General features: G+C 45.8%; 1 protein-coding gene across 5 annotated transcripts; it reads right to left on the bottom strand.

Annotated features, from left to right (window-relative positions):
- Positions 1 to 407: 407 nt before the first annotated feature.
- LOC120837952 (RNA-binding protein FUS) lies at positions 408 to 25,760 on the bottom strand. 5 transcript variants are annotated; one of them, XR_006078385.1, is made up of 8 exons: positions 25,655 to 25,760; positions 23,775 to 23,891; positions 19,040 to 19,434; positions 17,651 to 17,879; positions 15,703 to 16,115; positions 6,578 to 6,620; positions 1,660 to 1,752; positions 408 to 511 (listed from the first exon to the last, which is right to left on the bottom strand). XR_006078385.1 is itself a non-coding variant. In XM_040207604.2 (6 exons), exons 2-6 carry the CDS (start codon positions 23,876 to 23,878, stop codon positions 12,856 to 12,858), a joined length of 1,245 nt encoding a protein of 414 aa, XP_040063538.2. In that variant the 5' UTR covers positions 23,879 to 23,891; positions 25,655 to 25,760; the 3' UTR covers positions 12,386 to 12,855. The 5 variants fall into 5 exon arrangements, 2 of the variants coding, with proteins under 2 accessions (XP_040063538.2, XP_040063539.2); XR_006078383.1 differs by lacking the exon at positions 6,578 to 6,620; XR_006078384.1 differs by lacking the exon at positions 6,578 to 6,620 and having other exon boundaries at positions 15,703 to 16,091.
- Between the last annotated feature and the right edge of the window lie 553 nt (positions 25,761 to 26,313).

Genomic DNA, 26,313 nt, shown 5'->3' with positions numbered 1-26,313 from the left:
TGCTTTCTTTCATTTGGTTACAAGTTTCATAACCAATTATTTTCTGCACTCCCCAAGGCCCTGAAGGATATAATATGTAAAGAACTGACAGGACCCAAGAACATCGTCTGCCAAAGTAGGAGTTGGATGGACATATTGAATACTAACTGCCTCAGCTAGATACTATTTCTACAGAACAGTCAACCTCAGATGATACCACAACTCTGCTTCACCCCTATGCATACTGTGACATACAGCGAGTCTTCAAAGACAATCCTGATCAAAAATGAAACAGAAAATCTAGCAGCCACATGCAACAAAATGCACCGTGCAAGGTCTCATAACATGCTCTTCAGAACCGGGTGGAACTACTGCCTGTAGGCTTTGCCACAATACACTTACAAGAATGCAATCGAAATGCAATTACATAAAAACCAACACAACACCATTTATTTGGTAAATCGGAGATCAACCACAGAAGCACTTGTCCCAGAGGATCCAGTGGCCCAGAATGTTTCAGGTTGTTGGTACCCTGCATATCAGAGACCTCACATTAGGTAGGGCATAGCTTTACACTTCCTGAAAAGTGCAGTAAATATTTGCCGACACTGAAATTCATGCCAAACTGCCAGTTTTCCAGAGCTCTATTTGTAGAGAGCTGTTTTGGAGCACAAGCAAATATTTAGCTCTCATTCATTCCGCAGGTGCACCGCTGCTACTTACAGTGCACCAGTGGGCAGTGCACTCAACGGAGCTAACTACCGTAATATCTTGAGATAGCCCAATTAAAATCGAGAGCAGATCGGGTGAAAATAAGAGGAAGGGAAACTTTTCTTAGTCTTAGATTTTGTGAACTGTGAAACTCGTGATCGCAGAAAGGGGCGGTGAACCAAAAATGACTGTCCTTCCTAGACAGCAATATTCCCTTCTCTCCTGCCATGGCTAAGTGACACCGCTTTTGCCAAGGTCACCATTGGCCAGGGCCCTGCAATTACTAGAAATGGGCTATCTCCTGGTGCTTCTGAAAAAATAAGAAATCATAGCAAAAGAGGGGCAGGTTATCTTTGGGGTAGGGGCATCCCTCGGGAGATTACGGTATGCTCGTCACCTCAAGGAACACAAGTTTGCCGCATAGTCTACCTGAAGTATCAAGTCGATTACATTTATCAAATAAAAGATAAAAGAAAGAAATTTGTAAAGCTGCACGGGGAGTCAACCTCTCACCTTGTGCCTTCGAACAAGGTTCGAAGGCACACGCGAATATGTTTCTCTGAACGAACCATGACCAATGATGAATATTGCGGAACTTCCGAGTACTGTCAGTGTTCTATATGATCAAGTCGATGAGTTACCCGAAGTGATAACCGCACACCATGTGCCGACGTTTACCGCAACAATCCAGCCCAGCCAGAGCCATTAGTTTCCGTAGTGAGAAAGTTCCAGCAACTTGGTGCAATCTACTCTGTTTTGAACCACTGCTTTTAACACCAATGCGCATTGCATACGTGCAGTGGGAAGGGTGGTGAGGTACCACCGGCATCTCGCTTTTACGCTGGCTTTTGCATTTAGTGTTTTCATTAAGTTACCCTTGCCAAAATCATTCTCTACATTCAGACTAATTGTCTCGAGTGTTTCTTTAACAAACAAGAGCTCGGCAACTACCAGGGAGTGAGGACCAACCTGAAGCTTTGACAGATGCCAGAGGTCCACCCTGGACTGTTGAATGAAGCCGTCAGGCCGGAGGCAGAAGCAGTGATGGACGAGGTAGTAGCGCTGCATCAGAGAAAGAGCACATCAACTCTGGCGCACGTCTTCCTTACAGAGCTCAACCTTGTTCCTGTCGAGAATGAATTCCAAATGGCTCCAAATGGCAGCCGATATTGCGCAGTTGGGACTTTTAACCAATGCAGTTTGCAAGGCCCCTGGCAATTCAAACGAACTACCCAAACAATTAAAGGCTAACACGGCCTTTACATTTTTACTCCGACACATATTCACCACTTTTTTTTTACCTGCCCCCTCCCCCTCCCTCTAAGCATTTGACAGTGATCAATGCTAAGCAGAGCCAGGTTCTTCACTTTCACTACCTTTAGCATAAAAAACATACAAACTTAAAAGCTTTGAACTTCAGCAAGGGAGACATTATGTGCTTTGCAGAAGTCAAGAGTTTTCATGCTGAACCTTTAAGTAAAACTACACTGCACTTTTCTATGGAATAAGTTTACCTTATCGCCAATGACGAGCTTGGAGTAGAGAAGGATACTTTTTTTTTTTCCCCAGGTCTACCAAATATACATAGCAAAAAAGCCATATAAATATAAAAACAATGCATTTAAGTTCTCCTTCTTTCCTCGTACCATGATTGATTGGAACAGCCTACCACCTGACGTTTAAAATGCTACCACATATTCAGATTTTTGTTTTCTGTTGTCACAGCAGGTGCATCCTGCTTGAAGTTTCGATGTACCACCCCTGTTACGATCTCGCAAGAGGTTGACAGTATCAATAAAGAAAGATGCTATCACTCACTACGGTAACATTCAATGTTGTACGAAACTGTAAAAAAATACTTCCCAAAACATTTTTTTAAAATATATATCCAGATATATATATATAGAAGGAAGAAACGTTCCATCTACCATCGGCAGAACAAGAACGCATAATGTTTTTGAGCGAAGAATAGGAGGAACGGCGTTCCTTTTATTTGTTATTTTTGTCTGTTTATCTGGAATTTTACCAGAATTTAGTAGGTATTTAGACACAACACGCGGGTTGATGTGGATATTTTCACTCGCTTGCTTTATTTTACATGCAGATTATCCAGCACAACATTGCATTAAAATGTGGAAATTAACAATAACGTAACGACACATTGGGATTTTTTAAAAGTAACGGGAAGGCATTCCTTTCCACTTGCAACGGGAACTCATTCCAAGATTGAGAAGGAACAAGCTTTCGTTCCCATTTTGGAGCTTGTGTACGATGCAAAGAGCAATGTACACATCTGCATTGCAAGATGAGACGCAACCCTGCCCACACGAGTGTTGCTGTACACCATGGTGTGAGGGTTTAATCCAGTTACGAAGCACAGTTCAAGATTACACTTCCCACCAAGCACGATAACCAAGGGACTACGAATGTCGCTGCACCTTGATGGCGTCCCCCTTCAGTAAACTGCTTTCTATGGTGCTACCGCAGCATGTCATCTTAGAGTCAAGCAATATTAAAAACCAGGTAATAAATTTTTTTTTTAAAAACTTGCACGTGTCAATGATAGAATATCAGCCAGAGAAAAAACAAAAAATGGCACGCCTCTCCCTCAAATAAATTAAAAAATCGCCCCCTCACCTCCATGTTTGTAACCAAACAAATGAACATTTTTGCTAAAAACAAACAAAAAACGTGTCTTCTCTGCATTTGTATATTAAGAAAAGAAAAAAGGCAGAAGGTAGTTTTAGTTTACTACATCAGCCATCAAAGCTTAGGGGTGCACAACCTTTGAATACAACAGTAAGAAGATGACGAATATGATTAGAGTCGAACTGCCTTTATGAGCTTCACCATAGTACATATGCGTGAGACACTGGAAATGAGGCGGCTTCGGGCAGGTAGGTCCCTAGAAAACCTTTCTCCATCGGGCTGTGTTGCTTTCGTTCTCGTCTTTGCGTCATTTCAGTATGTGTCGAAGACGCTTACTTCTCATCTGCGTGTGCTTCCAAGGCATACCAGCGCAGGTCTCCTCCTTCCCCAAGAATGCGGCAAGTTTTCATGTACCAAGTGGGTTTTCTCTCCTTAGGACATGCAGAGAAGCAAAAGTTTTCGAATGCAGCAGATTGGGCCAGCGGGCGAGTCGGCACCTTACGGCAAAAGCAGTGCAAAAAGCCCCAGAGAACTGCGAACAAGAAAAGTATTCCTGGAGATAGTTGCCGGCGGTGTACAGTGGCCGGCTATATCAGCTGCAATGTGCGAGCAGCAATTAGGCACTACAGACCTCACGGCTTATTAACAGGTGTGGGTCAAGAAGAGATGAGCAAGCCCCTCTCGCCAAATCCTGCACTGTTCCCACGTCATCAGTGTGAATGCAAGAGACCCTCCTCACCTCCTCTCCAGAGTTATCTCTGCTACACTCGAAAGAGTTTAGGGTTTTGCGAGAGCTTGCTCCGCTTTTCTCTACATGCAACAGTGTGGCGGGCAGCGAGCGAAGTGCCCCAGCGGCAGTGGCTGCGTTTAAATTAGTGGACACACACTTCATCCCCCCCCCCTTTCTGCCCTCACGTTTCGTAACATGCCATTCAAATGCATGTTGATGACGTCGGCCGACATGGATGCAAAACACGCGTGCAACAGAGGGTAAGGATATATTGTGTCTGAGGGTGCATCAACGAGATTGAATACCACCACTGCCCCTCTGATGCTTCGCTCGCTGACCACCTGGTCACTGCTCGCACATTCCAGCTCGCATCGCCGGCCACTGTACATTATCTTCCCCTAGAATCCTGGTCTTCTGCACTGTCTCGGTCAATCCAGTTACCCACTTTTTCTTCCCAACAGTTTGTTTCTAGATTGTGTAGTGTTACTAAAAACAGACCCATAGCACGTAAAGCTTTCATACATCCTTTCCCTCAACTGCTGATGTAGCATACTTACACACCAAAAATATGCAGCTGCCTGTCAGCCTTGAGGTTGTGCACCCCTGCTCTAAAAGCCTCAAGGTGCTTTCATGTCTCATGGGGCTCAATCCTCTCTGTGCGTGAGGTGGTGTCCCGAAGGAGACAGATCATCACCAGTCTGTTGGAGCTCAGTAGAGTATTAATGGAGGTTCGTGATTTGTTTGCTACCTGCCCTTAAGTAATTAGGCTGAAATGTAATTCAGTTAAAAAATACAGTTAGACATTCACAAGTCTGTTCTTGTAGAATATCGTAGTGTCTGGACTATAGACGCTATGACAACCCACCAACTTTTATTCCTAATGGCATTAGTCATACTGCTTCCAATACATTTCAATTCAATGCACATGGACAATATACTTCCATGTATTGACACGAAACCAAAGTAGTAGTAATCGATGGGGAATATGTTCATTTTTATGTTTTCAACGGTAAATGCGAAGGAAAGGTTACAGTTACTGTAAGCTTTGGAAGTAAAGCAATACAGTTCCCCGGAAGTTCGCCATGCTTCACGCTGTGTGCAAGTGAAGTTGGAGCTACAAGCACGAGCATGCTGTCCTGAACAATACTTGCACTGCACGACTGTGTGTTTGGCAGAGCTGCTAAATGCCAAGAGCCCACCCTTGTAGCTTCTGCTATGCTCGCACTGGAAGTTAAGCAGAGTACAATCAGGTTTTCGAGTCCTAAATAGTTTGTCTGTGCAGGCACGCAAAGATCTAACATATCCACACAATGTCAGAATATGCTAGAAATAAGACATTGCAACTACCACAACTTGGGCAATAGTCGGAAGTGGCGTCATCAACGGTAGCGAGAACTGCAATGACCAGACAATACACCTCCCATGATGTGTATACTGTTATCAGAAGCACAGGTGCAACAGTATATTCTGCGAATCACTTCTTTACATGTGATCAAGGAAAAAAAGCGCGAAGTACACCTAAGCACTTCTTACGAGTTGTGAATGCGAAAGCATGCAAGCCGCTCTCCGCTCCCTTTTTTGCCTGCTGCATACTTTTCATCGCTGGTCAAAGCGCATGGTACCTGGGCACGCCGACCTTGGACGCTCTGTGTTAACGGTGCTGATGGACACGCAGCACCATGGGGTGAGCGGTCGTGGAAAGTGACGAAAGCAGCCACCAATAGTGGCCCTGTCGACGCGCGCCAGCCAATGGAACTGAAGGCAAAATCCATCAGCTTTACTTTGCTTCTTCGGGATTGGGGAAACTAGGAGCCATTTTTACGCTTCAAACTGATGACGTCAGCTCGCTCCATGGGACAGTTAAGGCTTTCGCATTAATGACTCTAAAGCTATATCCAAGTGCAAGTTTAGAAAGTTATATACGTAAAGACAGGGGACGGGACAACAGATCATGAAAGATGTGTTGTCCCGTCCCCCGTCTTTACGTATATAACTCTTTCTAAACTTACATCATTACCAACGCGCTCACTAACAAGTATATCGAAGTCTTTTGAAATTCGGCATGGAACTTGTGACAAAGTGTAACCCGACATTTTAAGCTACATAGCATTGCTCTGTTGTTGCATGTTGCTGGACTGTCCACCAAAGTTACAAATAAGCATCATTCCCGTGGAAGGAAGTCACTGAAGTTGGTAATGTCCCTACCTACCTCGTCCAACAAAATTTTTGATTTGCCGCCTATATATGGCTTGCACGCGACATCAGTCTGCCCATCTTGCAGGTAGCCAGAAGAGTCTCAGTAGTGCAGCGGAAGCTGCACTCTTATGCACCCTTTCCCCTATTATGTCTAGCCAAGTCGGTGCAAGCTATGCATAAAGATGCAACAATAAAACTCCAGTTGAAAAAACATTTTCTAACCCCAAGCTAGCTATTTTGTAAAGACCTAATTAGCATACAGCAACGGTGACAACCTCAACACATGGAAAGCTCAACAGAAGTTATACTCACCGAGAACAGTATCCAAATCCATGCATAAGAAAGGACGTTCAACCTGGGGAGCAGTCAGTAACGCATTATTAGGACACCATCTGCACAAGGCATTGCACATACGGGCAGACTTACACCATGCAACAAGAACCGGAGACATTTACCCAACCCCAACAGATTTAGCAGTTTGAACGGTAGTATTAATCAGCCTCAAGGAATGTGCACTTCCATTTTTCTCAATACTATTGATCCACGTCGAGGAGTGTGCACTTTCATTTTTCTCAATACTATTGATTGGCGTCGAGGAGTGTGCACTTCAATTTTTCTCACTACTATGTGCAATGAGAACGCTAGTACAACATCACACAACTATAAAATGTGCTCGGCACTTTGAGGTTCAGCTCTTTGACAGAAACAAATGTGACTTTTGACAGGTCTTATACGGCTGCTCATGCAGAAGGCAGCACTCAAAGTAAATTCGCATCAAACTCGCAGAGACAGCAACAGTTTGAAGTGCTGCCGAATTCCAGGCCGGATACTTCTTTTGTGCACGTCGGTGCAGAACGTAAATAAAACAGACGGGAAAAAAAAAAGAGCGAACTGCCTCCATTTTGTTTCTGCCTCTGGCAGACAGCGGTTTCTACAGCGTCAATCTCGGCTTTCTCGAGCCGGTTTGCTTTTCGAGTGAACACGATGGAAGCAATGTAATGAAACTTTGGTTAACCCACCTGTGGTACTCATCATCCTCGGATGAATTTGTTTTCAGCATCGCGGAACCGAGCTCTTTGTGGTAGTGTATCGTTTGCTCAAGGTCGGGCCGCACCTTTCTCGGTCACAGGATTGTTGGCAGACAACTACATGCCTACAGTCCCAAGCTTGCCGTCTTTTGCACGGCGCAGAGTCAAAAATGCTCCTGCAGTGGTGCTGGTGTGCACTGGCAGAGTTAATACTACACATCACAGGGCTAGAGGAACACTAATGGGACCTTGCATAACATTAAATATGGAGAAGCATCAACTAGGCTTTCTTAAGATGACTGCACTTGAGATCAAGATTCAGAGAAAACAGATGCCACTAGGATTTACCTAGGTGTTCACCTAGTGACAGGCAAGTCATGCTATCGCTAACCTTAGCATCACTCACGGGAGAGTAGACATACAGTGAGCACTGAGCACAGATTGGCATCAGCCAGAGCTCTGGCAAATGATTGACCTCGGTGCACTACCTGCAGTGCCAGAGAAAATGGGTTAGGGACTACGGCAGCCGTATAGCTACAAACCCCGACGAAACTTCTAGCTCTAAGGCTAATGATTCCTGCTATGTAAATCCGAGATTCGTTAGTTTTCTGCTTAAATTAGGCACACCGTCTCTCCGGCCCTACTGTCCAGTCATATTTAAAGCCATGGTGGACTGAGCTTGACAATCTCTTGCGACATCTATACAGCACAATTTATTACATTTAAACTGCTAAGTGAACATTACATTATGCTAGCAGTACAAGCTTTCAGCTAAAATAGTAATAGACAAGACTTGCTACTATGAGCGTTGCAGCACACAGGCTAGTAACAAACAGACTTCTCAATCAGAAAGCTGGAATAACTGTTTCTATAACTAACCCAGCCAGAAACAGTTCTTCACACCCAAGGGCTCTCTTTAATACCACCTGCAGGTGATTGATGCACTTAATTCCAAGCAAAACAGTGTCATGAAATGTGCCCTACACCATTATTACAGCCACTAAAGGATTAAAAAAATCAAAGGTAACAAAAATCCTACTCTATAACAGAGCAAGTGCCCACCCAAAACTTGGGGATAACAGGGAGATTCTGAACATGGTTTCCTTGGGTCAAAAAAAAACAAGTCACCTCTGCCAAACTCACATTCTGGGTTGGGTTTCATGCACACAGCCGAATTTTCCCCAAACAAATTGGGCAACTCTCGCCAGGCATGAGATGTTGCCAGAGAGCTAAAGCCAAGATGAGTCGTGTTCCAAGCCAAAGAGGCCTTGCGACAATCCCAGATTGGATAAAGAGATGCAGAGAATTTGGAACCGTGGATAAAGAGGTGCGGGGAATTCTGGGAGCAAAACTGTGAGAACTGTGCGATGGCAGCTCCTAAGGAACACAGCCTAGCAGTCGATTTTTGGCACAGAACATTGCATTTTCTTGGGAGGTGCATGCCTTAAACAGTTTTGAAGACTTATCAAGATGGCCGACAGTTGCCAGCAAACTGCTGCTCGCAACAGGCACAAAGTTATCGGCACCAGCAGCAAGTATCGGATGGCTAGTTCGGAGACAAGAGCAGTGTGTCAAAACAAGTGGACACGACAGCTGTCGTCACGTCTTCATGTGCAAGCCGATGCAATACAATTTCTCAACTTCTTTTTTTTTTCTTTTTTTAGCAACAAATGTTGCAACTATTTTTGGAAACACTATAAACCCTTCACCCTTTCTACTTAGCCGGACAAGGACAAGCTTCTTCCGCAAAGCCCTCCACCCCTTGTACTTAACAGATCGAACGCTAGAGAGGAAAGAGGCAAGTCCCTCCTTGCCTCGTTCGTCTCTTTGGTGTTCACTCTGCTAAGCAGAAAGGGTGGAGGGCTTTGCAGGAATAATTCATACTGTTCTTGTCCCGCAACAGGGTGTAGTCTGAAACTCCCTGGCATAATCTGCACCAACGTTTGCCATGTCTCATAAGAAGCTTTAAATTGGGCATGCTATTCTAAAAGTCCCCAACTGGGATAAACTAGGGAATGGGTGCCTGTTAGGTTTGAGTGGCGATGCAGAAGGGTCACACATGGTAGGGTGGGCACTTGCTTGGTTTGACCAAAAAATTCAAGATGGCAGCAGTTTTATGCGTTCTGCAATCAGTAAGCAGAACGCCTGTGGAATAATCTACCTCAATTTCTCGTTTCCGCTAAAGCCCCAACTGCGACTAGCACTACAAAAGGTATTGGCTACCCTCTGTGAGGTGTCCATCGTGTCGTTTTAAACTTGAGCATTTTTTAAACATTTCGTAAATAGGGGTGACCACTAATTGAGCTGTGGACATATGCTCTACAAAGAAACTAAAGTGCTAATTTGAACCTTTGCTTTAGCCAGAAACGCTTACATTGTGGCCTAATGCAACACTCAATCACATGAGCATGCGTTTTTGTTTGTAGCTTTCTATTGTCAACGTTTCTTACACTTGCAGAGCAAGCAAAGGCTGGTCAATCCCCACCAGTGAGTGGTACACAGAGAAAGTAAAGAATATGAGCTCTTGTCTCTAGAAGCAACTTTCATCACACAAGCTAATGCATCCCGAGATAGCCCACTTAAAACAAAGAGAAAATTGGGCGAAATTATCGGGAAGGGTTAACTTCCGTAGGGTGACAAATGAAAGTTGGTGTTGTAGCCAGACCGGGAATGTAAGGTATTCCAAGAAATCTGGAAATTGGTTTCTTTAACGTCTATTCACACAACTCGTCATACAAGCTACCTGAAATGCAAAAGTTGGTTTACAGTCGCTAACAGACTTCAAATGCCAAAATTTTGAGAAATGCTCGATTACTTGCACGTTTTTGTGACAGTGTCACTCGCCCCATAGAGTAATGCAAAACGTGTCCTCCCAATTTACAGTTTTTTTTTTTTCCCCCTGCAAAAATGAATTATGCAGCACCGAACGCTCATTATCCGCCCAAATGTAGCACGAGCAATCCGAATCTGAAGCCAAGGTCTCAGAACCACTATATACACCAACACGCGGTCTTGACGTTACGGCGCTGTTGGTAGGGTGCATGCATAGACGCATCTCATCACGTGAATCTGGTTCTTGTGCATGCGCAGTGCCCACACCTCGTGTGGGCTTGTTTGCAAAACAGCATTCTGGCACATTAATAAAAGGTTACGCGAATTTCAGGATTTTTTTTTTTTTTTTATGGGAAATTGGCGGCTGACGGAGCCAGTTACAAAAAACAGGCCCTATTTTCCCATTGAAATTTTCAGAAAATCATCTGTAACTTTTGAATGAGACAACAGTTAGTCCCGACACTTTTACACCTGGTTCGGACTGCTGGTGCTACATTCGAACAGAGGTGGCGATATGTAATTAAATTTTGTGGTGAAAAAAAAAACCGTGCAGATCTTTTGGGGGGGAAATCCTGTATTATAGCGAACAGTATCAAAAGGAATGCCAGAGTGAATGACTTTCGATACACACTGCGCTAAGTCTAGACTAACAAAATTGTGTAGCGGAGAGGGGGCCGACAGTGTGGGCCTACTCCGACGTGCACACCGTCACAACCTCCTCTCCACTATGCTGTTTTATCAGCCTCGAGGTGGCACGGCATGTATGTGGAGAATAAGTAGACTGCTTCTTGCGCAGGAGCTGCGGTGACGTCAAAAGGACTCCAAGCTCCGATTGGCTTTGATTGAAAACATAGTGGGTAGACATCAATGCGAGATGCCTTGAGATCTACCCACTATTTTTTCCATCAGCCATTAAGAGCTTGGTGTTCCGACATCACCGCAACCCTTGTGCAAGAAGCAGGCGAACTTGAGCTCCGCCTAGGCCACGTGCCCCGGCGTTCCCACTCCTACTTACTATAGTGCGCAACAGCGACCAAAATTTGAGACCTTGTTCTTGTTTCTCTCGGCTGGCGCCGCTGTGAATCGAGTCGCCACCATTTTGCCTTTGCCTTGTAGCCGCGATACTACATCCCACGTCCTACACAAAGTTTGATTAAGGCTACAGTGGGATCTTTTGGCTTTGTTATAGGCACCATGACTGCCATTCATCCCCACGACAATAACGGCGCAGCTGCTTCTTTCAATGCTCTTTGGTGTCTTCTGCCAAATGCCTACACTCCGATTCTCTTCAAGTGCGAGCACACCAAAATTTATAAAAACAAGCTCTGGACTTTTAGCATCCCTGCCAGGCATACACACAGTTACGGTGCCAGCATCGTTCGGGGCAACAAGCTCATGCTTGTAGCTTAAGCATTGCTCGCACATATATATATAAAAACAAAAACTAGGTATATTAGCAGTGAAATGATTTTGGTCAACTGAATGTTATCACAAGCTGTTCTAAATGACACCAACAAAGATCCCTACAAATGCAGCAAGACGACGGTGGTTAAAAAAAAGCTGCCCCATGACTGCCAAGGTCAACTGAGTGGTGCAATTCCTAGGAGTGGGCAGTCTTAGCGTTTTTGCATGAAGAGGAAATCGTGCCCAAGATCGGGATGGGCTATCTTATAAGGATATTAGGATAGCTTATTTCTGCCCGCTGCCTGTGACAGAATTTATCTTATTTATCACTGACTTTTCTAGCAACATTACTAATCCCAGCCTTGTCACAGCACCTTATGGGCCACAGCAGGCTCTTGCACAGATTAACTAAGCCATGTCTGGCACATGCTTGGTCTCCATAGCAGTCACTGACATAAATCAGATTGAGCACCTTGGTACATTGTTTCTGCATGAATGTGGCCACTGTTGACAGTGTTTAAGTAAGTACATTGACCAATATCAGACTTCCACAGCAATACTACACAAAGTTTGATTGCCATGTTACCTCATTTATCTAATACCATAGTCTTCCTACAGATCAAGTAAAACATTACCAGTTACTAAGAGAAGTGCTAAAGGTAATGCAATTAACAGGGGTCACCACTAAGAAACGTGAACAGTGCAATGGGCCAGTTGATGAGTAGTTCAGTGCTACTTAGCAACATTTAAAATGCAGTCTGCATAGCGTATTGCTAAATGCAGTATCGCTCACGTGCTTGGGAGCTGGTTCCACTGCCAAACGCTTAGAACCTGGGAAATCAGACTGCGCAGCAACTATGAGTTTCACTCGACACGTTTTATTTCCACTGATCCGTCCGGATCGCTCAGAGTACACAGACACAGGCAGCGCGTACAACGCACCGAGTTAAAGACATGGAAGGGGTCTCGCTAACACCACGTAAATTAAAGAAACAGGGCACTACATATATATAAAAAGATGCTTTCGGGTACAGGTCAATGCTGTCCTTTCTCAAAACACTAAGAGAAAAAAAAAAAAATGTACAAGAGAGTGGGAAACAAATGGACGATGCTTAGAAATGTGTGTCCTTTGAGAAACAAGCCTTGTTTGCACTTCTTCCGATCAAGGCGTTTCCGAAGAGAGATGGGTATCGTGAAGAGTGGGGTGGTAGGGGAATGCCGGATGTGCTTTTTTCGTCTCCCAAAACACTGCCGCTCTCTGCTTTTTGCCTTTTTTTTTCTTTTCTAGGAGACCAAAGAGAGAGGAAGGGGCCTTGTTTCTCTCTCCTAATAGCGGCCTGCCCCACCATAGCTATCCCGAGATTGGTTGTACGAAGCGCCACCATAGCTGTCATACGACGCATAGCGATCGTCTGAACGGGGCGGGCCACCTGCAAGTAATGACAGACACCGACATTTGTTACAACGACCCGGTCGCATCGGGGGGCTTCACAGCGGTCAATCTGGTTCAGCCTGCCTCCTCGCCGCCTTTGCGACAAAGTGAGCGGCGAGCGACGGCCACTACGTTGCCCAGACCTCGCGGTCTTTTTCGGCGCATGTGGAGGAGCTGTCGCTAGGCAACATCCACCGCCACAATAAACAAACAAGCAGATAGCGTTCTGTCTTATGTGGTAACACGGGTTAACGCTCAATGTCTTATCAGTGGTGTCTCTTTGCAAAAACCCCCGTACCGAAGCAATGTACTTTTAAGAAGACTGCTAGAGAGCCTTGATACTGTTGCCACTAGAGACATGGTTATCGGTAAGGAGATATACTATATAAAAAAGATTTTTTTCCTTTTATCAAGTGGCGTTGCTTTAAAGGAAGTACTATCTGCTATCATGGGCTGTTTTGCTCAGAGGTTCTGGCAACCGCCCCCTACGGTACCATCGTTACTGGTACAATAAGTAGCATTGCCGAGACTAAGGTGACAAAGGCACTCACTCGACGCCATGTTTGCATTGTAGAGATGGCAGAGGCAATCCCTTATTTGTCGGGACAATGTACCCCAAAAATGAAACGCCTAGAGATGGGATTATTAGTTCCGCCAAAGAGTTTCGAGAGTTCTACAGCTATTGATCGAGCATATGTAATGCAAGAATGTACTATTTTCTCATAGACCTCTGCAAGTTCCAAGTTTAATTCTACACTCACTTCATCCACAAAGGTCCAGAAAAAAAGCAGCAGCCATAATCAGGCCTTCATGCTAACTGCACTTTAACTAATTCAAGCACTAGTCAGCCAACTTTTATAGCAAGCCTCGTGATTAAAACTGCATTGTGTGAATTGGAACTATACCCTGTTGCAGATTAAGAAAAGCAGGACAAGCTGCTCCCCGCAAAGGCCTATATTCATTCTATTTGGCAAAAAAATGCTGGAGAGAAGGCAAGTCCAATAGACCTTTTTTGAAGTTTCAAAATAATGCACAGATTATGTGTGGCAGCCATTATCAAGCACTTGGGCCACGTATTAGAGACGAGGCTTCGTCTGCATTCAGGGTGTACGCGGATCGAAACGCATTCCACACGAGTGCAGAGTCGGTGCTCGGCAAAAACTCTGAACCAATCACAGGCTTCATGTCGGAACCGATAGGCCAACTAACGGCCTGTGCACAATCTATGCATCGTTTCACAATTTCTTCAACGTTCACTCACTAAAATGGTAAGAGTGGAGGGCTTGATGGGAGAAGCTTGCCCCGCTTTTCCTAACCTGCAACAGGGTATAGTGATGTAGTTTTGGACAGGCTATGCTAGATGGTACCTTTCCAACTTTAACTCGGTGATGCGGTTCTAAAGCAAGACATGTTTGGCTTCCTACTTTCTGGAAATGCATTTTATACTTAAATTCTTTGGCTGAACAGAAACAGCCAGGATCTTGCGGAATACATATTTTCTTTTTTCGCATAAACTGGACACAGGTGCGACTTTCGTACTTCCACATATAAACGTCAAATTTAAGCCCTTGTTCCGGTCATGTTGCAGTACCAGGAAGGCTCACGACACAATTGGTGTTGGTACTTCCTTGTCACAGTTTTTGCAATGAGTCTGAACGAGCATCAAGGGGAGAGAAGGGAGCAAGCACTTGATGCTCTCTAGACAACTGCCCTCCATAATGTTATCATTTTCCTCTTCCTTAGAGGCAAAACAGCGGATGTGGATTCAACGGACCGCATTGCAACGTGACAGTATATGTCAGAACGTGGGGGATGCACCTCTGGGCCGCAAGCTCACAGGTGAAGTGTAGCCCTGAGGTAGCTATACGAAGCATTACCTATGTCAACCCACAGAGACGCCGGAACACACTTAATGAGGTGTTTTGTACATTGCTAGGAACAAAACCGACAACATAAAAATTAGCGTGTCAAACAACTTGAGCGTTTTTTTTTTTTTTCCGATGGAGGTGGAGGAGTGCGAGGACGAAGGATCTACCTTGAGGAAACAAATGCGGAAGGGCAACAGACAAGCCAGCAACTCTACAGCATTGCCGCGAAACGTGTTCTCCTGTATACTGCTCATTAAGCCCGAGTGACCTCCCCCAATCCAAATGTACACGCAACACAATTATCATATTTTCCGGTGTACCAGCCAAAGTTCTTTTCCGAAATTTCCAGCAGCGTGTCTTGTACAACGGTGCAGTATAAATGTGGAACATCTAGGTCATATTTTTTACAACAAATGGAGAGCAGTGATTTTAACACACTGTCGCATCGTAACAAGTTCATCCCGTTACGATAATTCACACTCGTTATTATGGTAGCTTCCTGTAGAAGCGATGGCTAGCACACAAACACAAATTTGCTGTAGAGGTTTTTTATTTTTTGCTCAATCCACTAGCTCCAACTTGCACATATACCACAATCACAACATTGCGGTCTCACAGCGCCTACTGTGCTAACTACAACTCGTAAAAGGTGTGACCTATACACCAACTACTTCTGTGAACGCTGCCGTTTATAAGTTCCCCAAAGATGCAACTTATAAACTAGAAAATATGGTACTTTGAAGACTCCAATTCTCTTCAGAATAGACTTCTGCAGATCGCTTCTACCAGCTCCTCTCCACCTCCACGTCTTCAGACAGCCAGACGCAGTCTTGAGAAGGATACCCGTCGAGACCGTAGTGAAAGCAAGCTTACCTCCGCCGTACGCATCCACCGCAGGTCTGGCTCCGAAGCCGTCCGCGGGAGGCACGGAACTGCCATAGCCGCCGTCCTGTCGGCCCCCGCCGTAGCCCCTGTTGTCGTCGTAGCTGCTCGCATAGCCTCCGCCCGCGATGGGAGGGGCGGCGTATCCGCCCACGCTGCTGCTCCTGTAGTCGCCCACTCCTCGGTCCATGGGCTTGGAAAACTCGGAGCTGTATCCGCCGGCAGGCTCCCCATATCCACCCGTGCTGGGGGCCTGGTAGCCGTTGCCCATCATGTCCGGAGGCGCGGAGTAGGGGTCCTGGTATGAGCTCCGACTTGTGGGCGCAGCAGACCCGTAACCGCCGTCGTCGAAGCCGCCCGCAGCGTTTCCAAAGTCTTGGCTGGGAGGGGGCAAGAGGGGGCACCTAAGCCAACCCACAGGGAGGGCAAGCATGGTAGATATAATTGGGCAGGTCTCCAACACAAGAGGCAGAGCCCAAAAACCACATTGCAAGCAGGCTATCAGAGTAAAAGACAAAACAACTATACTCCTAATTTGTGTGCCAGGTTGTCAGGGCTAGTACAGTTTCTGCAGCGCTTGAACGCTACTTGCACAAGCACGTGGCTTTATTCGGTGTCTTCTTTGCATGCACTGAGGAAGCTATGCTATACTTCATTCAGTCGTAAACCAAGACTGCAGTTGAAGGTACTATGTCCTTGTTGGACTAGTCATACACCTCTTTCGCCATGTCATGCTCCTACCCATACCCCCGCGCAGAGCCGTGTCAGGTGATCAGAGGGAGGAGACCGATTGATCCGGCAGGCACGTAGCTGCTACTGTAGTCTCGGGAGTGAACTGAGTGTAGCCCCGGCAGCATAGCACAAAACAGCTCATGCCAAATGTACACAAAGGTACTATCTGTGCATCTTCCCCCGCTTACAGTATTATGAAACAGCAAACTCTCAAGTGGCGCTGATAAACTCGCACAGCTCGGGATTAGTAAATTGATGCTGCCTTCACAAAAAAAAAACAAAAAAAAAACGGCACTTTGCAGCAGTGGAAGCGAGCGGTTTCTCACATGGACTTTTCAATATCACAAAGAAAACACCCATTCATTTACTATAGTTTGTAGCAGGTTAAGACAAGCAAAACAAAGCCCTCCCACAAAGCTCTCTGCTCACTACAATCGGTTGTTTCCTCCTCTCCACTCATCACACATCTGGCCTTTGCTCTGCTAAATCAAAAAGAACAGAGGGCTTTGCGGAAGGAGCTCGACCCACTTTTCAGGCTTGCAACGAACTGTAGCCCACGAAAGCAACTATGGTTACAGACAGGACAAGAACGGCAGGACGCCTCTTTTAAAGGTCCGAACGCTGGAGGCCCAAGAGACATCGAAGCACCACTGAAGCCGAAAAGCCCACGCTGGATGCGAGACAAACGAAGGACCACCCTGCCGTTCTCGTCTTGTCACCCACTACAACGCCCATACAATATCACTAGGGTTCAGAGTCTTCGGAGTTAATTCATTCACCCCCCCCTCCCAAATTCATTTTTTTTTCGGTGCCAATTACTAGTGTCGGACAAAAAACCAAGGTACAAAGGGACTAGTATTGAAGAAAATAGGCCAGGGGCACGGGACCTTCAGGGAACATATGCGTGACCTAAATACTTGAAAAACGTCCTTGTACCGATAACAAAAAAGCAATGAGACAAGATCTGCAGTTCTGAAGCTAGAAAAAAAAAATCTTTGTTGACACTATATTGGCAACTGTGTTTCAGGTCGCTGCAAAATAGAGCCGCAGGGACAAACATTCTTACCCGTAAAAATCTTTTTCCCTTTAGAGGATGGTTTTAACTTGGGGGTTTTTCGGTTTTCCCTTATTTTGATCAAACTGCCTAGGGGGTTAATGGGGTATCACCGAAAACACGGAACCTCAAAGACTGAAGAAAGGGGCCCACCTGCCGTTGTTGTAGTAGGAGTCGGCGTAGGAGGAGGAGGCCGAGGGCCCGTCCCAGCGGCCCCTCTTGGCGGGTGGTCCTCCCACTCCCCCCATGCCTCCCCGGGGCGCCATGCCCCTCGGGGGTCCGTCTCCCCTCAGCGAGGGTCCACCGCGTCCCATCGCGGCCGGGGGTCCGCCCCCACCCATGCCACCCAGGTCCCGGCTCGGGGGGCCCCCGGAGTAGCCACCTGCGGGGTGCAACACCGCTGAGTGCCGCTCGTCGACACCATTGCAACTCTGCACGGACGGCAGATTTGACAGCTGGCCTACGAGTGCCAGTGAGGCAGGTAAAAAGCGGAGGCCTTCCCTTTCGGCAGTTTACAGAGACGAGCGGAGACCACTTTGCCTCCGTAAACGTGTCGGGAGAAGAAATGCGACCGAAAGTGAGATGGTTGGCTGCCAAATGTGCTGTGTAAACTTGATACACTGTGGAGAATCCTCAAAAGTAAACTCGAGCACAGCAGGAGCACTTCGTCAAAACCGCGGGAACTGCCCAATTTTTATGCAATACAGTTTATGTAGACCGTAGAACCTGTCAAGATACTAGTTGCAGTTCAGGCTATGAAGCTTTTGCAGCTTAAAACCTTTACTCATCCTTAGCCAATCATATTTTTACTATGCAAGTCCATTGTTCTCGTCAGACTTGCAGACACGCCAACAAGCAGATTGCAGTATCAGCTCGCTTTCTTCAAATTCGATAGTATGACGTTATGACCTAACAGTAGAAATCAAAGCTGCCTCCTGGTGTGACAAAAAAAAAAAAAAAAATGAGCGCAACTGAACAGAGGTCTCCTTGTTACCATGCAGAAAATAACCCATTTCAAAATAGAAAAAAAAAAGAAGGTCAATTCAATTGGACACTGAAATCCTATTCCCCACAAACAGCTCCTAGCAGATGTAGCCTAGATCAAGCGCAGTACAATCATCTCGTTAATAGAGACCCAGTTAATATAGTAGACGCCCCACTATACAGGGCTTGCGTGGCCAAAAGTGTATCACACTGCATACTTTTGGCCACCATGAAAAAGAGAGAGAGAGGGGAGGGAGGGGGAAGCTGCTTTTGTAGAGACATCTTGAGTGACGGGTTATCTTCTATAATCTTCTGGGGGAAGAATAATGACGTCTAGGAAAATCAAGAGGGTCTTGGTAAGAGGAGAGCTCCTCTGGAGACCATCGGAGCGCTCTATGGATGGTGTTAAGTCAAGCCATGTAAAGAGAAAACATTGTTGGGGACAAACAGTATTTCTTCCCTTACAGACCGAGATGGCCACAGCACAGAGACACGACCGTATTCAGCTACACACCAACTAAGCAAACAGCAGCCTCGAAAAACGACGGGACCACTCACCACCCCTTGGTGCAAAGTCTCCGCGTCCCCTCGAGGAAAAGTCTCCCCGCCCTCGGGGCGTGAAGTCGCCGCGGCCGCGGCCCCTCGGAGTGAAGTCGCCACGGCCCCTCGGCGTGAAGTCCCCGCGGCCCCTTGGGGTGAACTCGCCGCGGCCTCTCGGGGTGAAACCCCCTCGGCCCCCACGGGGTACGAAGTCTCCGCCCCCCCGTCCACGGGGCACAAACTCTCCACCCCCTCGGCCCCTGAGGGCAAAGTCGCCGCCACCCCCACGGCCTCTTGAAGAGAAGTCTCCGTTGCCACGGCCCCGCGAGAAGTCTCCTCGTCCTCGGCCCATGAAGTCTCCACCCCCACGGCCGGGAGGGCCCCCTCCCCTCGGCGGGCCACCTCTGAAGGACCTGTGGGAAACAATCGGAAACCGATACTCAGGCAGCTGCCAAGACGGCCGCATCGCTTGTTCATCAAAGATGAACGCGTATCAAAAATGCACGAAGACGGACCAGTACGGGCTTCAGGACGAGTTTGCCGACAAGCTCGTTAAATCCTTCCCGGAGCACCGTCACTACATCCTGACCCGCTGTGCTGCTCGTCACCAGTGACAAAACGAGCACACTGCGCAACACAGTTGGCAGAAACGCCGACATCAGGCACTTTGTCACATTTTGACAAACGAAGAAGCACCAAATTTGAAAGCTGAGGTTGGGTGCCAGAACGAGCACTTTATGCCAGTGTAGCAATTGTGATAGTATCTCGCAATGTGTCACATTGTAGCTCACAACTGCCGAGGCTATCCAAAATCTATGCCACTCCAGGGCACCCACCGTAAAATACCGGGCAAGCGCCCACTCAAAATTTGAAGATAATCGTGAAAAAATAGGGGATGGGCACATGAGACAACATCAATTTTAGATATATATGTACTGTGCATATTTTTTCAGATGTTTCAAATTTTGGGGATGGGCACTTAGTGCGGAATGGGCGGATGCACGGTATTCTACGGTATGTCATCACTGTTGTCTTCCCCAGTGCCACAGTGACACTCTACTTCACGACACGATTTCATGCAGACGCTTGACAAAGCATACTCGCTCGTTTGCAAAAGAGCAGCCTATTAGGCTATAATTCTAAACCTTTCGAACTGCCTCAATCTCATAATACCGTAAATATATGCTAATGCTTCCAGCAAAATTTCTGACAACTGAAGTTACACGTCACCTCAACGCTTCCAAAACGAGCATGTGCAAAATCGTGGCTTTGCGAGTGTGCACAGCTGGGGCATACTCGTGCAGCCTCCAGCGTCCTGACAGGAAGCTCAGCTTGATGCGCCAGAAATGTAATGTCAACAAAAGTTTTCTTTTACATTTTTTAGTTTCTTCAGCTGTCCAACAATATCAAACCAGCTTTCGAACGCAGTCTTCGAACTTGCACAGTACATCTTAACACAATAAAATGTAATTAAAAAAAAAAACAAAGTTGTTTTGCCACGACTAGCCTGATCAGATTATCAACCTGCATGGTGCATAGTAAGTACCTTCGTTAATTATCACAAAATATGACTCTCCACTAGTCTTCCACTTTCTATTAGTCACAGTAAGCTTCTTCCTATAGGGGGGCTCAAGTAGGACTTGCACACTTAGGGAGTAAAACATTTACTTACCCAAATTTAAAAACGTGAGCTTCAAAGAAATCAACATCTGGAAGAATCTACAACACCACCACAACAGGAATCCTTTTCTTGACATTGTTACAGCTCGAACCACACTGCATGCCTCTAGTATTTTGGGGCGAGGCAGTTTTTACGCGGCAACCGTGCCATGGAAGTCTGAACTCATCCAAATAGGAAGTTCTTAAGACTCGGCATTCATGGTCTGAAATTGTTCACACTAATCAAAGCATAGCTTCTGACATTATTTCCCAACAACGAAACTTCGTAACCAGGTGAAAAGGGGATCACGAACCATGCATTCACTGTTGCAAGGTGTGATCAATTTTACGACATTTGCATGAATCCGTACAAATTTAGGTCGCCATGAGAAGTGCCTACGGTACACAAAACAATAAAAATGCAGGTGCAAATGATAACAGCACACTCTTGCACTATCTTGGGATACAAAACTGCAATACGCACTGAGGAAAAAAAAATGTCACGAGCAGGTTTTTGGCTTTTGCCATGCATGGTTTTATTGCCGAAAGAAAGCAACAATTATGTAGATCCCGCCCGCCACCTGTCTTAAAGGAGCTATGCAACGATTTTAATGTTGAAAGAATCGGCATCTTCTACTTTTGACATTGTTTATCTTGTCACAAAGGGCAGAAAACACACCTTCCTTTGAAATGTTGCGATTCCGCCGCGTAATCGCGAGGCAAAAATGAGAATATTTCCCGACCTGCAGCCGCGCGCGGTGGCCACGAGAATTACGCGGCATATGTCAATGGGGGTCTTATAGAAAGATAGCAAGTTGTGCGAATACCTGCTCAAAAAAAGGCGACTTTTCCATAAATCTTGCCGTTCTAACATAAATATATATGCGTCAAAAACCCGCTATCATCAACAAAACTTTTACTATGGGAGTTTTAAAGGCGCCATCTATCCTAGGTACACAAAACCGTCGGCTCTATCTGCTACCGCGAACAGCTGCCAGACGCCGGAGGGGAACGGGGGCAGAGCCGGACGGGGATGACCGGACCCGGACAGGGATGGCCGAACCCGGATGATTCTTTCCTCCTTTCACCATATTGTTGGTGCTGTGCCAGCACGTGGTCGCGAGCGGATGAGCTCTCGCTGCTAACCGATTGCTCTAGAGAGAGAGGTTCATCGGAACCACGCGCGACCTCCATTGACATCACAGCGCACGTGACTCTGAAAATCTTTGGCCATTTTTAAAATGAAAACTAGGACATGCAGGCAAAAGCGTTTGTTCCTGACTTCAGAAAGGTCGAGACATCAACTCCCAAATTATTTAAGCGCAGCACTGAAATTGTTGCACAGCTCCTTCAAAGGCAGGCATACACTGAGCACATTCCACTTTTGCCCACCTCCTTTCTTCATCTTCTCCACTTTTTACTTTGCCCCAACTTGGCTCCCCTCGCAGCTTAGGAATGGGAGTTGCTAAGAGGATTATCTTCCTTGTGGAAAAACAAGGTTGAACTGATGCTTTAGGTTGCAAGATTAAAAGAGCTCTTTGAAAGCAAAAAGAGGCGGCTGAAAGACAGCTAGTTTGATGTCAACTTGTCTCCAAGGGTGCCGTTTACAGATTTTCTAGGAACATTTTACTACCCACTGGTGGTGGGTAGCGACTTGTCATCCAGATGCTAAAACTGAACCGAAATTCCTGCACGACTGTTGCCCTTCGAATAGGTTTGAAATGTCACCGCAACACATTCACGAGTTCTTAGGCATAATGAAAAACAATTAGCCATTTAGGGTTCAGAATCATTTCACTAAGGTGTCGCAACACCTAAACACTCTTGCCACACGAGCTACACTTTTTTCTTTTTGACGGAGGGTGGTTGAAAATGTTTGGCAGGGCGGTACACGAATCTTAGAAGGTGCTTTTCGTCACCAAGACACTTAGCTGAAAAAATGTCCTGGCAATCTTGAGCTGGACATTCGTTAAGATGTTTAGATTTTACTCCCATCTTTAGTGATATTGCTACACTTTATTCTGAAGACCTTCATAAACATTACATGAAAAATAATTTCTAGAGGTTTTACCTCCCTTAGTGTACAGAAAATGAGTTCATGGATTGATAATTGTAAATAGACCAGGTTATGACAATCAATTTTCATACATTTATAGTGTCGTCTTGTAAATTTTATTAAACAAAGCAATGCTGGATTCATCTGCCTTGCCTGCACACCTGCAGAAAGTGTAGCTCTCAAGCAAGTTCCCTAAAGACTGACTTGCACTTCCTTGCAACTGGCTAGTTTTGATGGAAGGCTTTCACGCCATGTGATAAAACCTTAAAATTCAGCAATAGTGTGCTCAGGTTACAGGCATCATGTGCTTGCTATGGAGACACCGTTCAGTAGTGGTGCTAAAGAGTGGTTGACCTGCTGTCAACAGTTTTGTTTCACCTAAGGTAAACACACAGCAGTGTTCGGAGGCATGCACAAAAAATGGTATAGCAAGATCTTGCTAAAACCGTGCATATAATCAAAGACCTGCCAAGGTGCCACATCAGACCTAACAAAGTACAAAGTCTTACAATAAAGACGTTATCACCACCACCAATACCACTTTTCCCCATTTTCACAAAACCAGAAACATGCAAGTGTTTAATGTATTTAACATGAAGTGGTGTGACCAATAAATTGAGTTGCCTACCTTTGTTTACGGCTGAAAATAGAAGCAAAGAAACAATTGATGTTAAGTTTCAGTTCCGAAGAGTGCTGAAAACCCGTATGTGCATTAGGTAAAACGTTATGTGGGAAACAGTAAGCTTGGTTCGCAACTGCCATGATGGCACCGCAGAAACAAAGACTGCAGAACTGTGCAGAAATGCAGTTCTGCACAATTTTTACTTGTCTCACATAAGCAAAATCTGCCTGTTCCGGTCGCTGGCCGTGTTTTAGAGAAACACCGAAGAGAATTCCACTAGGGTGCTCGCTGAACTGCTTGATCTTTAATCAGGGTTCTCAAACCATTCTAACATTTCTTTACAAAGCAAGGCACACGAAAACCAAGACTTCTAAAGCCGAAACAGCACTAGAGAACCAAAGAGGGATATGACTTACCCAGGGGGCCCACCACGGCCTCTCATGGGGCCACCGCGGCCTCTGGAGAAGTCTCCCCTGCCCATGCCCCTGGACATGCCGCCCCTGCCCATGCCGCCGTCCATGTCTGCAGCGATTCTGCAACATGATACACAACTCATCAGAGCTCCGAGAATCAAGTGGAGCCTTCAGCATGACATCGAGTCAACGAAACTGTTATCTGAAAATGAAAAACTGTAATGACTGAACCGCCATAAAAATGCCTCCTTGCCTGTATTTCCCTTTACAAGCAAAATTATTTATATCTCTCGCTGAAGATCATTTCCTTACCCCCAGTATGGAGAAGCCTGCAAGAACTGGTCCAGGTAAACGTCTGTTTCAGTCACTCACAAGCAAAGTTTGAACACCAAGTGGATAGCTCGCAAATAAATTGCCATATGTAGTCAGAAGACGGGCATTTTATATTAACTTTCATTTAGCGCCATGAAAGTAAGGTAAGAAGCACCTTCTTCAAAGCAATGCACAGACTGGCCTTGGCTTCACTACCACAAAAAGGTAACAAAGAACAGGAAGCTGTTGTTATACTTTGTTGGTGCAGCAATCTGTGTGAACAAAAACAGATCGCCAAACAAGTCAACCTATCTGGCCATCGAAATAAACACAACACAAAAACCAGAACACGGAACAAGAGCTACCCTATCGTATGACAGGATAGCACTTGTGTTTATTTTAACGCGCGTAAGCAACTGGTGCACAAGTTTATTGTTTCAGTTACTACTAGAAATTTAAGAATTTATTACGATTAAGAAATATTGTGTGGAATTTTTATTATTTATTACATTATAACATCCCTACATTTAATTAGCTCCCCGGTTGTTTTCTTTCTCCTATCGTTGTTTTTTGTTTTCTTATTTATAGACTATTTTAGAAAGTCGCCTATTCAGGACGTGAACAATGAACTGATTAGGAAGGAGACGGAAAAAGCGTTTTAGAGCGAACGTGGATAAGCCACAATAGGGACAAATGATGATTTCAGGGAGCCCAATCGAGGTCACTGCAGCTCAAATGAGTCAGCCGGATCTTGCTTGTGTTGCCGAGGAAGTGCCCGCGCTCGCTTGAGCACGTGCTGACGTATTTTCATAGCAGAACCTCCTGAACCGGCGACTTTCTAAAATAGGCCATTACACTTTTGAATGGCTTTAGGAGCTGGCACTACTTGACTGTGAGTAGTGCATCTCGCCGCTTACTAAAGAAATCAAGGGGGCAACGATCATGAGCGTTTCCCACACCGAAGAAGCGAATATAGTGGTAGCACGACACTACACGCAGCGCGCGAAGCGTGCTCATAAAAACGCTAGTGAACCCGGAAAGGGTCACGCCACCGAGGCGGTCCAAAACATGCACACTATGCGGCCTTCAGCGGCTCACTTTAGTCTCGGCGTTCGGGCATGATGAATGGCGGCACGAACCACGAGCTATCGACCGCACCACAGGATTCGGGCGTCATTTGGTTGCGCAACGTCACGGATCGAGCGCGTTCGCTAGGCCTACTTTCACAAAGGGCGATTGACAGGTGACCGGCGCGATTTTTGTGCGCAACCACTCAAATAAGCGGTCGCGGACCTGAACTAAGAGCTTTAAGCAACCCTTGCATGTCAAAGAACACTTCTTAGCACACAAAACGTCGCGCATTGGTCAGTTTGAAAGGAAAAGTGAAGTTTCAAAAGCTTTATCCGGCGTTAGGCTTAGTCAACACACCGCGCAAGACGCAGTACCCGATTACGTGTGAAAGAAACATTGTTTTAGAGCCGGCTTAGTGAAATTGTCACGCAAAACTGCTGAGAATATAAGAAATATTAACTTACACGGGTCAGTTCCAATAATACAAGCAGAGTACTTACATTCGAACCGGCTTCACAGGTATCACGAATGAACGAGTGAACCCAAGATGGGAGAGAGAAAATTTAACCAGTTCCCCCTCGGAGAGCTATGGACGTATGCAATGACTGCAACCTTCAATTGGGTGATAGCGTGCGTCACCATACCATGATGTAATAAAAAAACCTTGCGACTTTTGACCTTCGTGGATCAAAAAAAAAAAAAGATGGCTAAGATATATATATATATTTTTTAATTAGCTATTTCTGTGGAAATTTTTGGGTCTAAAAGTTCTAGCACCAACTTCACACATGTATACAGGAGGCAGCTCGCGCCATCTGGGTGGTGTGGTGCTATGGTTGTTTGCATTTTTATTTCTTGTCTTGAGGCTTTTTTTACTATGATCGTTCACCAGGGGCCCTAAGACACTTGGCGAAAAAGTCGGCTAGAAATCTAGCGACTGTGATTGGCCAACGCCGCACTTGACCTTGGCGCCGGCCAATGAGAGCCGCCGGATTTCTCGCCGACTTTCTCGCCAAGTGTCCAGATTAGGGCCCTAAGTCGCCTGCGCAGAAACTCAATTTGCACAAGCCTGCCCGACTCTGGGAATTTTCTTCAGAATGCGTGTATTCATATAAAAAAATATCTAAGTACAAATAGAAACAATTAAAAAATAAAATCT

This window comes from Ixodes scapularis, unplaced genomic scaffold, assembly GCF_016920785.2.
Source record: "Ixodes scapularis isolate PalLabHiFi unplaced genomic scaffold, ASM1692078v2 PGA_scaffold5__190_contigs__length_132052651, whole genome shotgun sequence".
Lineage (NCBI taxonomy): Eukaryota > Metazoa > Arthropoda > Arachnida > Ixodida > Ixodidae > Ixodes > Ixodes scapularis.
Note: the sequence above shows the minus strand (reverse complement) of the source record. Positions and strands in the feature narration are given on the sequence as shown.

Coding starts and splice junctions, on each gene's coding strand:
- LOC120837952 (XM_040207604.2), bottom strand. CDS start 23,878: ATGGACGGCGGCATGGGCAGGGGCGGCATGTCCAGGGGCATGGGCAGG. Junction 19,435..23,774: donor GGCCGTGGTGGGCCCCCTGG/GTAAGTCATATC, acceptor TGTTTCCCACAG/GTCCTTCAGAGGTGGCCCGC. Junction 12,960..15,702: donor GGTGGATGCGTACGGCGGAG/GTAAGCTTGCTT, acceptor CATTACTTGCAG/GTGGCCCGCCCCGTTCAGAC.